Here is a 17,573-nt window from a genome sequence, read left to right as displayed (position 1 = left end):
CACAGGAACAAGGCGCAGGGTGGGCTGGAACACTGGAAGAAGGCACAGGGTGGGCTGGAGCACAGGAACAAGGCACAGGGTGGGCTGGAGCACAGGAACAAGGCGCAGGGTGGGCTGGAACACTGGAACAAGGCACAGGGTGGGCTGGAGCACTGGAACAAGGCGCAGGGTGGGCTGGAACACTGGAAGAAGGCACAGGGAGGGCGGCAGCACTGGAACAAGGCACAGATTGGGCTGCAGCCCTGGAACAAGGCACAGGGTGGGCTGGAGCACTGGAACAAGGCATAGGGTGGGCTGGAACACTGGAACAAGGCACAGGGTGGGCTGGAGCACTGGAACAAGGCACAGGGTGGGCTGGAGCACAGGAACAAGGCGCAGGGTGGGCTGGAACACTGGAAGAAGGCACAGGGTGGGCTGGAACACTGGAACAAGCCACAGGGTGGGCTGGAGCACTGGAACAAGGCACAGGGTGGACTGAAGCACTGGAACAAGGCGCAGGGTGGGCTGGAGCACTGGAACAAGGCACAGATTGGGCTGGAGCACTGGAACAAGGCACAGGGTGGACTGAAGCACTGGAACAAGGCACAGATTGGGCTGGAGCACTGGAACAAGGCACAGGTTGGGCTGCAGCCCTGGAACAAGGCACAGGGTGGGCTGGAGCACTGGAACAAGGCATAGGGTGAGCTGGAACACTGGAACAAGGCACAGGGTGGGCTGGAGCACTGGAACAAGGCGCAGGGTGGGCTGGAACACTGGAAGAAGGCACAGGGTGGGCTGCAGCACTGGAACAAAGCACAGGGTGGGCTGGAACACTGGAACAAGGCACAGGGTGGGCTGCAGCCCTGGAACAAGGCACAGGGTGGGCTGCAGCCCTGGAACAAAGCACAGGGTGGGCTGGAGCACAGGAACAAGGCGCAGGGTGGGCTGCAGCCCTGGAACAAGGCGCAGGGTGGGCTGCAGCACCGGAACAAGGCACAGGGTGGGCTGGAGCACTGGAAGAAGGCACAGGGTGGGCTGCAGCCCTGGAACAAGGCACAGCGTGGGCTGCAGCCCTGGAACAAGGCACAGGTTGGGCTGGAGCACTGGAACAAGGCACAGGTTGGGCTGGAGCTCTGGAACAAGGCACAGGGTGGGCTGCAGCCCTGGAACAAAGCACAGGGTGGGCTGCAGCACTGGAAGAAGGTGCAGGCTGGACTGAGACACTGGAACTGAGTGCTGGTAAGGGTGGAACAGCAACCACAGGAACAGAGTGAAGGTAAGCGTGGAACTGGAACACTGGAACAGACAGGGTCTAGGGCAAGACAGAACAAAGCAGGGTAAGGACTACAGAACATGGAACACAGAGTGTCCGATGCAGCGTAGGCAAGGAAGGAGGGTAAGAGAGAGAGAGAGAGAGAGAGGCCTAGAAGCAGGGAGAGACCTGGGGGTCTCAGAGTTAGGCCAGGGGTCAGGAAACAGAGAGCCCAAGGGCAGGCCACAAGGCAAGGAAGGGCCAGAAGGCCCGCAGGCCACAGAGCAAGGCTTGGAACAGAAGGATGGATGGCCACAAGGCAAGACCAAGGCAAGCTGGGAACAAAAGACACAGAGGCCAGGAAATAGGGAAAAGCAAGGCTGGAGTCAGAAGGCCTGGAGGCCACGAGACAGTGCTAGGAATAGCTTGAGAAAGCCACAAGACAGAGAGGTCTAGAGCAGGGAACCGCATCTCAAAAAAGATATAGTTGCGATGGAGAAGGTACAGAGAAGGGCAACCAAAATGATAAAGGGGATGGAACAGCTCCCCTATGAGGGAAGGCTGAAGAGGTTAGGGCTGTTCACCTTGGACAAGAGACGGCTGAGGGGGGATATGATAGAGGTCTTTAAGATCATGAGAGGTCTTGAATGAGTAGATGTGACTCGGTTATTTACACTTTCGAATAATAGAAGGACTAGGGGGCATTCCATGAAGTTAGCAAGTAACACATTTAAGACTAATCGGAGAAAATTCTTTTTCACTCAACGCACAATAAAGCTCTGGAATTTGTTGCCAGAGGAGGTGGTTAGTGCAGTTAGTGTAGCTGGGTTCAAAAAAAAGGATTGGATAAGTTCTTGGAGGAGAAGTCCATTAATGGCTATTAATCAATTATACTTAGGGAATAGCCACTGCTATTAATTGCATCAGTAGCATGGGTTCTTCTTAGTGTTTGGGTAATTGCCAGGTTCTTGTGGGCTGGTTTTGGCCTCTGTTGGAAACAGGATGCTGGGCTTGATGGACCCTTGGTCTGACCCAGCATGGCAATTTCTTATGTTCTTTTGTTCTTATGACTCAATGCTGAAGCATTGAGGCATGGGAGAGACAGTGTTAAGTAGGGGCTGGAGTCTGGGTGTGGTACAGGCAGGAGAGAAGGGTTTGGTTGGCCAGGGGAATGAGCTTGTGGAGGTCCCCTGCTGGCGTGGAGGCAGAAGCACAGTCTGAGGCTAGGAGCCAGAGAATGCTGGAGAAGAGTTCAGAGCCGGGCTCACTGGGGTCCTCTGGTGGAGAGGAGACCGCGCAGCGGCTGGAATTGCAACAATATGTGATCTAGGCCATGCATGGTCATTGAGGTGAAATGTTCTGCTCAACAGCTAGCTTCCAAAAAACCTTTTTAAAACACTCTGTATTTGAGACTGAGGTGTATATAGATACTAACCGCACTGCTTTCAATTGAAGGCTATAGTTTCTGAAAGGAACTACATCTTTTAGGGAGTCACTGCTATAAGTGTGTGCCTTGGGTATTGAAGACATATAGCATTGCATTGGAATTTTATATTATACTTGTGAATGCATTATATTTGATAAACAAACAGTTGATAAATGGTTTTGCTGTGGGCTGGTTGTGGCAGTCTAGGCCAGTCTTATCATTGCACATTAAGTAATAGGAGGATTGGTAATAGTAGAAATATTCACAAATCATTTTTATTTATTTATTTATTTAATTTATTTATTTGGGGTTTTTTATACCAACATTCACCCAAGAGTATCACATCGGTTTACATAATATCTAGTGAGATAGTGTGATAACAGGTCACACTATCTTTACATTAAGATATTGTAAAACTACAGCGAAGTATGGTTTTGTAAAGTATAGACTTATAACTTTGTAAAAACAAAAATGGCTTATTTTTGTGACAATATTACAGCTATTGTTTGATTTGACTATTAAGTGTTCTCATTTGTAGGTTATGTGCGGAGTTAGAGATCTGTTTGGTAGTGGTTGTTGGGGATGACGTGGCATCAACTGTTGTTTAAAAGCATGCCTTCTTTTCTAATTCTTCACTTACATAATTTTTTACAAGCTTATGCCCGAAATCTGTGTCCCTATGTAGGATTTATTCCACAGCTTCACTTTCTAAGAAATGTCTGTCCGGCTCTAGTTCTGACTGTTGTCAAATACTGCACCATTATCTCTAGATGAGAAACGTTATTGCACTGTGATACGGCATTCTCCGCGCTTCCTTCTAGAGCAGAGGGCAGGAAGATTTGTCCTGGGACCTTATATCTTTAACTGCAAGATCACATTGTTGGCAAAGTAACTTCTGACACCAGTTTCCTATGTTCCAAAGAAAGTGAATAGTTGTGATGATTGTCGTCTCATGTTTTGCTTCTTGTAGGGTGGCAAAGTCTATGAAAATTCCTGTCTATGAAACCCCGACTGGCTGGCGGTTCTTTGCCAATCTAATGGATTCTGGCAGATGCTCACTCTGTGGAGAAGAGAGCTTTGGTGCAGGTACAGTAAGAACACTTGGAAGTATTTTCTATATGCATTGATCTGGTTACAGGAAGATGGAATGATTATGATTCAGAGGGAGCAGTTCAGTGACTACAGCTCAGCTTCTGTGGCATCTATGACAACTGCATAAAACCCCCGGTCCCACTGTAGGGGTTGTGCAATGGCCCTTTGCCATTTTTTTTCATGTAACTATTATGTGAATGAACCCAGACCATCTTTTCTCATCAGAGGTGTCTCAGGTCTCTTGCTCCTCTGTCATGGTTTGCCTTCTGCCTAGCTTGAGATTCTTGTAATTGCCGTTTGTGATTACCTACCTTAATCGCAGCTGATTGTAGCAGGCTGTCCCTCATAGGGAACCATATCCTTGTTCTCCGGCCCATCAGCCTCTAAGCAATACTGCTATCAGATCACTAGATGGGTATCGCAATGGTCTACAGAGATCAATATGGATCCTGTGTTTTTCTTTTGCCTGCATCATTAGCCTTTTTGCTGACTGTTGATTCTGCCTTCTCATTGCTCTGTGGGAACCTGAATTCCTATTTAGCACTGGAATTCTTCTACCATGAATTGCAGCCTATTATCTGAAGACACAGTATTGTCCATGTAGACAAGGTTTGAACCCTCTGCCCTAGGAGTTGCAGGCTAGGAGCAGGCAGCAACTGAGTTACAGAGGCTGCTGGCTCTCCAGGGAGTCAGAGCATATTTATCCTGGATACTAAAGAGAGCTGGCCATGCCTCTGCAGCATGCCTATTGGATCAGCACTGGCTGTGCCCCAAATTAAGACCAGTTTATTGTAATAAGGGTGGGTTTCGGCCCAAATATCACATAATATTGCAACTATTGCTTGATATTGCTGTGAAATGGCTATATCGTGTGATATATATTGTTTATCATGTGTTAAACACTGTTTAACATGCATTCGGCCATATTGTCCTAAATTCAAAAATATATCTATGTTTTCTGTAGTCCTCAGGCAAAACCCTTAAATAAGGTTTCCAGATTTTACAAAATGTGGCATGCCTGGCTGACATATATTCTATATTAGCAGATCTGCCATCCCAGCCCCTCCAAGTGTTCAAATCAGGCAGAATCTCAGTTAACCAATTATGTATAGTCATATACACTTTTTAACTACTAAAAATGATTTAGATAATAATCTCTGATGCTGACCAATCTGATCTCTATCGTTTCTGGCAAAGATTGTTGAATCTGTTGTGGGAAAGCAGTTGGCAGATTTTGTAGGGGACTCATCAGATTTGACATCAGTTTCAGTTTGGCTTTCCCTGAGTACAGAGACTTTGCTATTCTTCCTTTTTGATGCCATCAGGAGGGGAGTTGACAGCGGCCGGAGTTATGTTTTGATCATGCTCTATATTTCATCGACCTCTGATCCAGTCGACCACAAGTTTCTCTTGTATAGGCTGAAAGACTTTGGCATCTCTGGAATTGTTTTAGACTGGTTTCAATTTTATTTGAGTGGTAAGAACAAAAAGGTCAGGATTGGGAATTCAGTTTCAAACTAGTTTCTAGTGCAAACAGGAGTCCCCTCCCTTTCAGCGCTGTTATTCAATACCTATTTAGCGCCAATTTGTAAATTTTTGGCTGCCCTTTGTGAGGGCTTCCGACTGTATGCTGACGATATACAATTTTGTATTCCTATGGGTTCCACATGGCCTGAGACAATTGCTATGATTTCTCTGTGTTTATCTACTATAAGAAGTTGGCTTACACACAATAAACTAGTCTTAAACCTGTCAAAGACTGAAATTATAGTTATCTAGCAGCCATGTTTCCCTCTGCAACAAACAGAGCCTCAATATTGGGAAAATGCGTTCATAAACAATGATGTTCTCAAATCTCTCCAACAGTTGGGCCCCATGTTGGGCACTATTTTGATAGAACCTGATCTGTGTAAAGAAAAGTGGAACTGCAATCCCCAGATTTCTTTCATATGTGAGCTAAAAACCAGAACTAACTTTGCTGTCTCTGTTGACTGAGTTATCTGGTCATTTTTAATAAACGAGATGTGGGTGAGGGATTTTGTCTGAGTACATGACTTTTATTTTGAACCATGAATAAACCCCGTTTTTCACACTTAAAGCAACTCCCTGTAAGCAAACCCCTCTTTCCTATTAGAAGAATGTGTGAAGGGACCAACTCCAGAGAGCAGAGTGTCATCGCATTTTCAAGCATATCTCAACTTTGGCCCAACAGTCCTGTGATGGTGCCTCTCACTGCTGTCTCTGACAGACAGGAGGCCTAAATTCAAGTCCCCAAGTATGCACAAGTTAGGGAATTTTATATGAGGTCACTGCTAGCCCTAACCATGCAGAGACATAGTGGCCAGGAGTGGGGTTAAAGAGCTGGACTGGCACTGGGCGAATCAAAGGGGGTTGCCTTTTTGGGAGTTTCTGGGAGCACTGAGACATAGCGTCTGGGTGTGAGATACCTATGAGGATTTTTATGTCAACCCGTTTTTGTGGGAGACTTTTGTGTGCGTTTGGGAGGGGGGTTTGAGGGGGTTACGCCTACTCCTGCCCTTTTGTGAGAGAGAAGAATTTTTTGGAAAGATGATAATAAGGATGAAGTTAATGTAATTAAGTGTATATTGGAGCTGTATTTTTGTACTGTTTATATGTGATGCAATTACATTATTGTAGGTCCCTTTGAGCCTCTTTAGGACAGGGGGATATAAATATAAATTGTAATTGTAAATTTCCAAAGTGATTTTCATGGGTATATGTGCTTCAGCCTAATAAATCGACTTTCTAAACTGGCCCCACCTCAGTGTGGATAAACGTTAGTATGATATCCCACAATGGGCCTGTTTTTAGCCTCATCAAGTAGAGGCACTCTTAGGGGTAAGTTTAGGTCATGGGAGGAAAAGTGTACAGGCCGGCAGCATTTTCAAATCCAGATAACGTACTTCTAACAGCAGAAAGAGCCGGTACCAGTGACCTCATGCACTTTGTACCCATGGCATGTGGCCGAGTGACAGTCCTAATGTTTTAGTTTAGTTTAGTTTATTGTGTTTTATATACCGTCACATCAGACGTGCCTTCACAACGGTTTACAGAGATCATAACATATAGTAAATACAATACATTTATAAAATAGTAACAACTAACTCTATTAAAATAAGGAATAGTTATTAATGTACTTTTGATTTGAGAATTGGTGGAAAGCCCATGGGTAAAAAAAGACAATTTTAAAAACGCACACATTTACATGAGTAAATGCCTATTTACCCTGGGAAATTGGCAGTTTGAAAACCTTACCTGGCCTTACCTGGGTAAAAATATCCAAGGGTTATCAACAGCATATATGCTTTTAGCCGTATAAGAATTAGACTGTGCCTGGGTGGGGAGGGGGTGTGTGTCTAGGTAGGGAGACATGAATAAAGTGCATAGATTGCATTTTCAAATCTGCGCATATTATTTTCCAGAGGCAAGGTACCTGTCAGAAAGCAGGTGCGGGTCTCTGAGGGAGCTGTTTTCCAGGGCTGTTTTCAAAAGCAAAGTGTGCTCATACTTTCCCTTTGAAAATTGGTAGCAAGCCCCTGGGCAGAGACCTTCATTTTCAATTTTTATTTTATTTTTCCTGGGAATTAATCAGTGTCTATTACAAGAAGAACAAAAAAAAATGGGTGAAATCTGGGGAAAAAAATGACTCATCGTTTTTCCAGATAAATATTATTTTTGTTCTTGTGGTAACAAACACTGATAAATTCCTGAGAAAAATAAAATAAAATTTGAAAACAAAGGTGCCTGACTCTCAGAGAAAAGTACCCTTGGATTTTGAATCTATACCACATCTAATTAGGAAGAACTTTCTCCCTTTTAAAATGAACAAAATGGATGTTAAATTGGGCAATGGCAAGATTTTCCTTTTCTGTTTTTTAATCTTTTTTTAAGTTTATTTTTATTCAATTTTATAAATTCAAATACAAAATATATTTGAAAAGAAAAGTAGGCTTGTTGCAAAGAAATAAAAAGAAGGAAATAACTTCCGGTTACAAAGAAAAGGCAAATATTACGCAGATTATGTTAGCCCACTATCCAAGGAAGAGAGCAGAAAAAGACTCTGTTACAAGTCTAAACAAAGAAAACAAAAAAAATAAAGAGGCCTATACTTCTAAATAGAATGCATAGCTCACATTATTCCTTACGATGTGATGATTCAGGTGCATGTAGTTTATGACATGTTTCTTCCTCTAGAGGCTGTAAACTCTCTCAATTGCTGAGAGTCATAAAAAAGAAATTCTGCAGCATTTAAGACCAGTATACATTTGTAGGGGTGTGGAACCATACATTGTAACCCCCATGCACAAAATCTCCGACCGCATGGCCAAAAACCTTTTCCTGTGTTCTGGTTTAACCCTTGCAAGATCTGGGAAAATCTAAAGTTTCTGCCCCATAAACAGAGCTTCCCAGTTACGAAAGTAAAGATGGAAAACGTTATTACGGTCTTGTAAAAACACAAATGATACAAGTAAAGCCACTCTAGAAGAAATGTCCTCTTTGATTTTTCCAAAAAACCCGACAAATCAATAGAAGCTTCTACCGGGCCACCCTTCTTTCTTTGAAATAAGAAGATAATAGATTTCCCAATTGGAAGGAGAGCAGCTTCTGAGATCTGTAACACCTCCTTCAAATATATTTTGAAAAGCTCAGAGGGAGATTGAAATTTAATCTCAGGAAAATTAAGTTTACCTAGCAAAGTTTTCCAAGTTTTCAATTCTTTGAGATGAGGAGGTTAAATCTTTAATAATATTTCCTTGAGTTTCTTTAACTTGGCCCGCTGAAGATCCCAACGCGTTCAGCCTATCCTCACAGAGAGAAACGTGTTCCTCCTGCCTATGAAATTTGGCGTGATGTCCAATGTAAGGATAACCAAAAAAGAAACAGTTTTCTCAGTTAGCTGCCATTGTTAACCAGATGCTGTCCATGGTTACCACAGGAGGTTTATTCAATAGAGTTCACGGCAGGCCATCACCTCCTGCAAGCGACTCAAAATCAACTGCACCGGCTCCATCCAGGAGCTCCCAAGCATGTTCCAACTGCATTCCTTTGGTGGAATGGAGCAGTGAGGCACTATTTGATGATGCAGCAAAAGCACCCAGCTCTTCTATTGATCTAGCCTAGCATCCTCTCCTCCAAAAAGGCTTGGGAATTGAACAGCAATCAGGGCTGAGCGAAACCTCTGCCACTGGCAGGCTAGTGGCCCCAGAACTAGCCAAGCCAGTCTCTGTTGTCATAGAAGGCTGGTTAAGTGTGTTTCAAGAATTGATATTTGCTGGCGTTAAGGTCCCTGTACTAGGGACCATTTTCCTCAAAGCCCCTTTCCATTCCCCATAGTCATAGTGGAAAATATAAGCAGAATTTTAAATAAAGACTCAGAGGAAGCCGAACCACACAGAAGATGACATCTTGGTCACTTCTCTTTTTTTTTTGTTGAGTGTGTCATTTCATCCATTTCCAAACAGTGGCTCCCTCTTGCCATCACGGGATTGGAAAGGATGTTTTCCCTGAAACAACCCTTCAGTTCTGCTCTCTTCCAGCAGGGGTCGCCCTTGCAGTGATAACTGTTCTTTCCATTCTTCTCCCAAAGTCCGAGCCTCTCTGCAACGTGTCCTGTCTCTGCAGCTTAGATAATGAGGGTCTGAATACGCAGCATGGCCTCTCTTCTGTGACATCCAGAGATGTGCAGGTATAGTCAGGCACAGGAGTAAATCTGTGCAGGACGGAGCCAGCCTGAATATCCTTCCTTCGCTCTGAGAAAAAACGCTGCAGTCTGAATATTTCCAAATATCTGCTCATTTCTGTAGCTGAGGCATCTTGCAGAACTGAGGTTCATATGTCTAGATTTAAGCAGAGATCATAAATGGAAACTTGAATGGCTAAACTATAATTTAACCTCCTTATGTACTTCTTAAAAGCCAGAAAACATTCATTCCTTTTGTACATAACTGACATATAGGCATACCAGGTTTACAGCATTTCAATTTTTTTGTTTTTGTGGTCACAGGGCTAGGCAACACGAGCCAGCTGTACACTTAGGAAATAATGCAAACCCCCAGTTTAATAGAAGTCGCAGATTTATTTTTCCTCTCTGCTTAGATCTGTTAATAAAATAGGTTCTTTTGCTATAAAAGGAGAGGAGGTTCTGAAATCTTCTCACAGGACTGTGTTTCCCAGGTCCCCCCCCCCCCCCCAATACACACACCCCCTTGGCAGGTTATCCTGGAGCTATAGAAATGCCATAAAGCTCTGTTCAGTGGCTGTTGCAGTTTGTCAGCAGACGGTTAGTAATATTTTGGGTATGATGAGGAGTGACCCAAGGGTCACTGCAGACAAAGGCAGCAGCGACTGTCCTAGCTGTTTGGGAAAGAAACCGAGAAGGATCCTGAAGCACTGGATAACAGTTATCACCAACAAACACACAACAAGGACAACTGATCATTCACAAACAACACTACAGACACTGCTTACAGAGCGGAACAACATCTGTCAGATCCCTTCCACCCATGTAATTCTGTGGGGGACTCTGCCTTGATGTATAGACCCAGGAAAGATTGGCTGCCGCATCCATCACCAGCATTTGGTGGGCACAGAGCATGCCTGCATGTTCTGGTTGTGGAAATGCCTTACAGTCTTGGGAATTGGCTTCCTGGGATCTGGAAAAGGACTAAGCTCACCCTAATGTAATCAATAGCCCTAATCACAATGGGGGAACAGAGCTATCTTATAGAAACCTCATCGCACCTCCCGCCTCTCCTGTAAAGTGTACAGATACTTGGTGCACAGAATGACATAGGCCACCGTGACATCCAAAATGGAGCTGACATATCTGTAACACAGTAACATAGGGGATAATTTTCCAAGCCATTAACACGAATAGAACAAGGGTTTATGGGCTTAAACGGCTTGATTATAAAATTGTGTGCACAAAAGTATGAATGTAGCCTGATTTTGAGCATATTTTTAAGTGTGCAAAGGATAGACATTCCATTGGGTAGAGTTGGGATTTGCTTGTATGCTTTTGATTTAAAAAATATGCATGTAAATCAGCAATGGAGAAGTAACGCTCTACAAAGAGCAGGCGTAATACCTTTGTGTGGGTGAGTTTTGTGCTGATGATTTCAGATAATTTTCAAAGTGGAATTATGCACATAAGTCCTCTTCGAAAGTTGATGTAACCTGCACATGTTTTTGATAACTCCCTTAAGCAGGCTGTTTGCAGATTATGCTGCCTGTTGATATCAATAGATTTGATTCACCAAGTCTGCCTGGTTGCCCCTGCCTACACAAATTATAATCTACTTTCAGTCCTTCCTTGCTGTTACCACATTTTCGCTAAGGAGATCTCCCAGCTCTCATCTGCACAAACTTTACCAAGGGGAATGGCTTGAAATCATATTTCCTGCCATGTTTTTTAAAAATCTAGATTGGCCTTAATTGAATGAAATTATCCATTCATTTTTTTTTCATAGAATGTCACATTTGTATGATAATTCCCATTCTAAATAAGAAGAATTTGCTACCTAGCAAAGAGCAGGATGGACCACCACAGGGACAGTCAATGCTGCACTTTTGCCATCCCCTTGCCACACCCTGCTTGTGTTTCTTTTATGCACAGATGCTCTTCTGTGCTCTGTCACCTCTTTTGGTTTGCTGAGCTTCTTCCGGTGTTCAGCAGCCAGTGAGATGGACTCTTCCAGCTGCTTTATCACCTACTTCTCCTTTCCCTAGCAAGCATTATTCCTTGCCCCTTTGATGTGTCTCCAGAGCTGACTTAACCGTTAGGCAAACTTGGTGCTTGCCTCGAGTGGCAGCTTCTGGGAGGTGAGTAGGGGGCCCACCAAAGAGAAGCTGCAGGCACAACAGAACAATACTGCTATTTTGATATGGCAATTCTGCTATATAGATTCTGAGTGCGTTTTTTTGCAGGGTTTTGTGTTACTTCACAAAGTGTTTGGTAATGCAGGGCATCTATGTCATTGTTATTTTTTTTAATGTGTGAGTAGTAAGGTGAAACATCCTAATTCATCCCAGTCAGCCACTTCAGTGATCGCCTTTAGCCAATGTCCTATGGATTTCTTTTAATTTATAAATGTATGTATTTCTTGATTTTATTTGCAGTCTACCCACCCAAAAATCAGACACTGCCACATGACTTCTGAAACATATTGTGCGTATGTGTGTGCATATATATATTGCGGTGAGGTAAACCCCTCACCCCTGACTTTCTCTAGAGAGTGTGATTGAAGAGGAAGAGCCAGGTCTATACCAAGGAGCCCTAGAAAACAGAGAGGTCCATATTCAGTCACTGTCTGCATAGCAAAGTTAGGCTGATAAACGTATCCGGCTAACTTTGGAGGTATATTCAATAGTGCAGCAGCACTTTATCCGGCTAACTTTAGGACAACATCTTGGCCCAACCAGACTTATCAGGACAATATCTTGGTCCAACCAGACTAGATTCTAGCCGACTAGAATCTAGTTGGATACGTGCCCAGATCTTCATTTAGTTGGATAACTTTGAAGTTATCCAGCTAAATGCTTTTGAATATGGACCTCTGAAAGTTTATTGAAGAACTACTTTTTGCAAGATTCTTGGGAAAGATCCACACCAGTAGAATGCAGACCCAGAAAACCCTGAGTGCAGAGAGGGCGGGAACACCAATCTCCATAGCAACCCAGGTGAAACGAATTGAGAGCATGCTCACTCAGCCAAGGGAGGGGCCCCATCCAGAAACTGGAAATTTAGCGCCTGAGGTAGGACAGACAGTAGAGCCAGAGGGAGAGGAAGAGATGGAGTCTGAATTTCCCTCACTCCAGGATGAGATAGACATGGAAGGGTCAGAACGACCCAATTCATATGTGGTCATTCTGACCCTTTTCAAATTTTTATATACGTCAGAATCCCTCCTTAAATTGGGGTCAGTGTTTTTCTAATAATCCTCTAAGCCTTCATCGCTCTCCATGGCAGTTCGCTGTTTAAAGGTTTGAAACCCTCTTTCTGTGTCGCGGTCGGCTCATTCTGCGGTCTTGCACCTGAACCCTTCGATATTAATGTTATTTGATGTTCTTCGTACTTTGTATTCAATCCTTTGATAAACACTGAGACATTGTTTCTATATCTGCCGCCCTACACAAGTACAGTGAAGACCCGTATCTAACTTTCACAGTCATTTTTCAGTTCATTTACATCTAACAGCATCTGATCTAAGATATATACAGTGTCTGGTCCCCCTGACGCAGCCCTGATGTGAAACATGGCGGTGTCGGGGTCCTTGTATTTACGCTATCAAGATACTTTTGATTAATGTATACCACCGATGTGTCTGTACCTACAATAAAAGGTTTTCCTATTAAGATGTATTGACCAGTGACTGATGACCGCCACGCATTAGCTCCGTCGCATTTGCTGTATATGTGTGTGCTATTTACTCCGCCTCTTTTGTATGCTTTCACCCAATTATGTGTTTTTACAGGATCATTCTCGGAGGGGTGGCAGTGGGGTAATCATCATTGTTGAGTTTAATTATCAGAATCTCAGGGGGTGGTGTGTCTAAGTTCCTAAAATGTTAATTGGAGGGTAGGACGCAATGCTTATGTTTTGCCTAGGGCACCTAATACCTTTGCATCGGCCATGCGCATCTCTTAAGAAAAGCTGTTCTAGGTTGCCGATTAAAACTGGAAAATGCTAATCATTACATCTTAATGGATGTGATTTTTTTTTCTCAATTGATAGTGTCCTTTCATCATTGGATAAACATTTTAATATTTGTTTAGGAAAAACTTCATACAAGTTTATGATTATTTATTTTTATGTATTATTGGCATTTATTACTTGCATTTTTTTAGCTATTGTTCACCCAAAGTAAGGTCAGTGGTTTAAGCTCAGTTTGGTGCAACAGTTTTGGTCAGTAAAAGTAAAAAGTAGAGTTGGTAATATAACTAGTTAAATGGGGACGCAATAGAATGCGATAGCACGCGATACCATTTGAGGGAAGGGTAGGTTGAAGAGCAATACGTAAACATATAAACAGTAACGTGCAGTAGATCAGTAGGTGGATGTTTGGCTGAGTTGGGGGCTAAATGTAGGAACAAATATTGGATAAAGGGACCTGTCAGAGCTGATAAAATGGAAAAGTCTGATACTAGGTTTCCAGTTCATGGTACAGCAGCAAATTGAAACAGCGACTAAGCTGTTGCTTTGCAGGAATTGATTGAGCAGAAGGGATCAATTCTAATGCTTCAATGTGCATTTTTCTCTTGCTGTGGAAATGACTGCGTGATCCTGTTGAGCAACCCTAACTTGTAGAGGGGCAGAATTTTCAGTTTTGTTCTAATGGAAGTTTCCCATTGGGTTCAATGTAAAATTGGAGTAATTTTTGTACAGGCAAAAAAAAATGTGCTCTGTGACAGGTTTCTCAAATGATCTTCAAGACCTTAAACTAGCTCTGGTTTTCAAGATATCAGCAAGGAATATTCCTGAGCTATACGTGCATTCTTTGCTTCTAAGAGCTGGACCAGTTTTGCAAAAATATGGCTTTTGTAAAAAGCAGAGCTGGTCGAGGGTCCTGAGGAGCGAGCCTTGGAGGCTGTGCTAATTCACATTCCGCCAACGTTCAGCTATGCATCATTAAGCCGTATTACTGTAGATGCTTATGCTTTCTTAAATCTTTCTCTCTGCATATTATGTGATGTGAGCAGTTGTTCATTTCTATATTGAGAAGCTGGTTTAAGGAAACAGAGTTGCCTAGATTGACAAATCTTCCCATTTGTGACTTCAGTGAGCCCAGTAACATCCAATGTTAAATTGTCAGGTTTGAATTAACACAGCAACATTTATTTATCTATTTCTCTATTTATTTATTTATTTTATTTATTTATCGAGTTTTATATACCGTCGTTCGGTTTCGCCATCACAATGGTTTACAAAGTTTTGGTGTTTATCAGTTTCCAAAAAGAGTCCTGTGATTGTTAACATATTTAATTTAATTAATTTGTTTGATCTCTATAGTAGATGATGGCAGATAAGGAACAACTGTCCCAGTCTGCCCAGTTATTCTTATCTACACTCTTAAGGATATATTCTAGCTGCCAGCTGTAGAGGCTTGATGTGTAGGATATTGCCCCATATCTAAGTTGGGTTTTTTTTTGTTGTCTTCCTACTTATACTGGGTAGATGAGCATACAAGTTCCCATTCTTAATTCTACTGCTAGGCCCTCCCACCTCTCAGGTATTACCACCACCAAGCTTTGCTGCAATCTAAACAGCTACCAGAACTAAAGAGGCTGTGGCCGGACATCCAGCCCCCTTTTACCTCCCCGAGGCCGTCTTGGACAGTAAGTGGCCCCCATCAGCCTGCCAGCATTGACTTCTGGAGAGTTGTAGCTTTCTGATTCCCACCCCCTTGCTTACATTTACAGTTTTGTTTATGGACTCTTTGCGTCTGATCCAGCAAGTAGTTTCTGGGCTAGTGCTGGGGCTTGTCAGGAGCTTGATACAGAGAAGGTTGGAGGCTCAGCTGATACTGAGGGCGTGGCAGGAGCTGGAGACAGACATAGTTGGATATAGGCTTAGGCTGGGAACTGCATACAGGCTTAGGTTGGGGCATGGATATAGGGTCAGGCTGAGGACTGGGTACAGAGTACAGGCTGGAGCTTGGGTGCAGAGTATAAACTGAACCAGAGACAAAGGTAAGGACTGGGAAACAGCAAGGACCTGGACAGGATAGCACAAGACAGAACAAAGACTGGACAAAACAGGACTGGACTATGCACGGAAAGGACTGGACTAGGCAAGGACAAGCAATAATGAATAGAGAAGCCAAACAGGCCACATGGGTGGCTAGGAGAACCTAGCAGGCCCGGAGGCCATAAAGTAAGGCAGAGAGTTCCAGGGGGCAAGGGAGTACAGCAAGGAGGCTTGGGAGGCCACAGAGTGAGACAGCCAACAGAGGCCACAGGGCAAAGCAGAAAGCCTGGGTAGACTGCAGGGCAAAACAGGAGGCCTGAGCACTTGGCAAAAAAAGATAGGAGGCCTGGGTAGGCCGCACGGCAAGACAGGAAAGTAAGAATAAAATGGTCAGGTCAGGAAGCCAAAGTGACAAAATGAAGATGCATTGATGGACTGGATAGGCTGGCTTAAGTACTGCAGGAACTTCTGAGTCAGGTTGTTAAATCACTGGGAGCAGAGCTCACTGGAGCCCTCTGCTGGTGGGGAGGCATCATAGCAGGTAGAGCCAGGGCATTTGTAGCTGCACAGCAGGCAAAACCGTATCAATATCCTGCCCTTCAAATCCCTCTCCTCTTAGGTCCTATTTACAATGGGGGCTCTGGGTAGGAATTTGGCTGTTCAAAGTGGAGGCAGAGGTTTTACATGTCTAGTATGCAGGTACTGAGTCAAGGTCATTTTGAAACTGAGGTACAGTGGCTGAATCTCTTCCTGGCTGGATTACTGGATCTGTGTTTTTTTTATGGCAGTGATCTCACATTGAAGGTTTGCTTGCATGAAAATATTGAAACCGCAGATTTTCTGGGGTGCTAAAGTGTTGGAAAAATGTGTCTTGAATGTTGGGGTACAGGGCTAAGACCCCCTCTGGTGCTGGATAATGGTGCTAATATCCCTCAGGCATTGGAGGGACTTGGGTCCTCTGCGGTGCAGAGGCACAGAATCGGATTCTCTGGAGCATGGACGCACTGAATCAAGGTTTCTCTTGTCATGAAGTGTAGGACCAGAGGCTCTCGGACACCGATGCAGGGAATTAATGTCCTTGGATGTCCAAGGAACTGAGCCAGAATTTTTCTGGCACTGGATGGCTAATCTGGCATCTTTCTGAGACTGGATGGTTGGTTCAGAGCCTTTCTGGAGCTGGGATGCTATCTCAGAGTTTCTCCGGGACTGGGCTGGTTCAGGGTCCCTCGGGCATTGGGCGGCTGGGCCCATATCTCTCAGGCATTAGGCGACTGGCACAGAGTCCCTTTTTGGCTGGACTGCTGGCTCAGGTTCTCTTAGGGGCTGGGTAGCCAGACTAACATCTTCCTGGCACTGGGCATCTGGAACACTAGCGTGTCCCGCGGCACGCACTCCGTTCGCGGCGAAGATGAAGGCCCGGCTTGCCATTCGCAGCGAAAAGGGAAGGCCCCAGAGTGCCGCGATTGACGCGCCCTGGCCTTCTTCTTCGCCGTGCTCCGTTCGCAGCATGCCGGGGTCTCCGCTGCTATTTTCTGCTCAAGGTGAAAATGGAAGGCCCCCATGTGCTGCAAACGGCGCGCCAGGCCTTTATCTTCGCCGCGGCTTAGGTCCTGCGGCATGCCAGTGAGAGAGAATGTGTGTCGGGGAGGGTGAGAGAGAGCAGGAGGATGTGAGAGAGAGCATGGGGGGGAATGCCGGTGAGAGAGAATGTGTGTGTGAGGGGGGGGGGGGGTGACAGAGAGCATGGTTGGTAAGAGGGGGGTGGGGAGGGTGTGAGAGAGAGCATGGGAGATAAGAGAGGGTGGGTGGGGGGATGCTTGAGTGTGGGTTTCAGAGAGTGGGAGCCTATATGAGGGGAGGGGGATGCCGGTGAGAGAGAATGTGTGTGTGAGAGAGGAGAGGTGGTGTGGGGGAGTGCGAGAGACAACTTGGTAAATAAACTTTGCCAGCCCTGGCTTTAGCAAATGTGCTTCCACGTCCCTTTCCCTGGGTGAAAGCAATTTAGTTTTTCCTTTTCAGCTAATGCTTCCATACAGAAGCATATGTGCCAATAAAAAAGCTCGCCGGCCAGGCGTAGAACTGGTACAGTTGTTAGTATATATATGAATGATCTGGAA

At 44.4% G+C, this 17,573-nt stretch overlaps 1 protein-coding gene across 1 annotated transcript in view; it reads left to right on the top strand.

Annotated features, from left to right (window-relative positions):
- PGM5 (phosphoglucomutase 5) overlaps positions 1–17,573 on the top strand; it is a 284,610-nt gene that overhangs the window by 183,722 nt on the left and 83,315 nt on the right. The window contains exon 7 of the mRNA XM_029613010.1: positions 3,628–3,743. Within this exon, the coding sequence (XP_029468870.1) occupies positions 3,628–3,743 (116 nt within the window). The remainder of the gene's footprint in view (positions 1–3,627; positions 3,744–17,573) is intronic.

The sequence above is a fragment of the Rhinatrema bivittatum genome, chromosome 1, assembly GCF_901001135.1.
Source record: "Rhinatrema bivittatum chromosome 1, aRhiBiv1.1, whole genome shotgun sequence".
Classification (NCBI taxonomy): Eukaryota; Metazoa; Chordata; class Amphibia; order Gymnophiona; family Rhinatrematidae; genus Rhinatrema; species Rhinatrema bivittatum.
The sequence above is the reverse complement of the archived record's forward strand: the minus strand, read 5'-3'. Positions and strand labels throughout refer to the sequence as shown.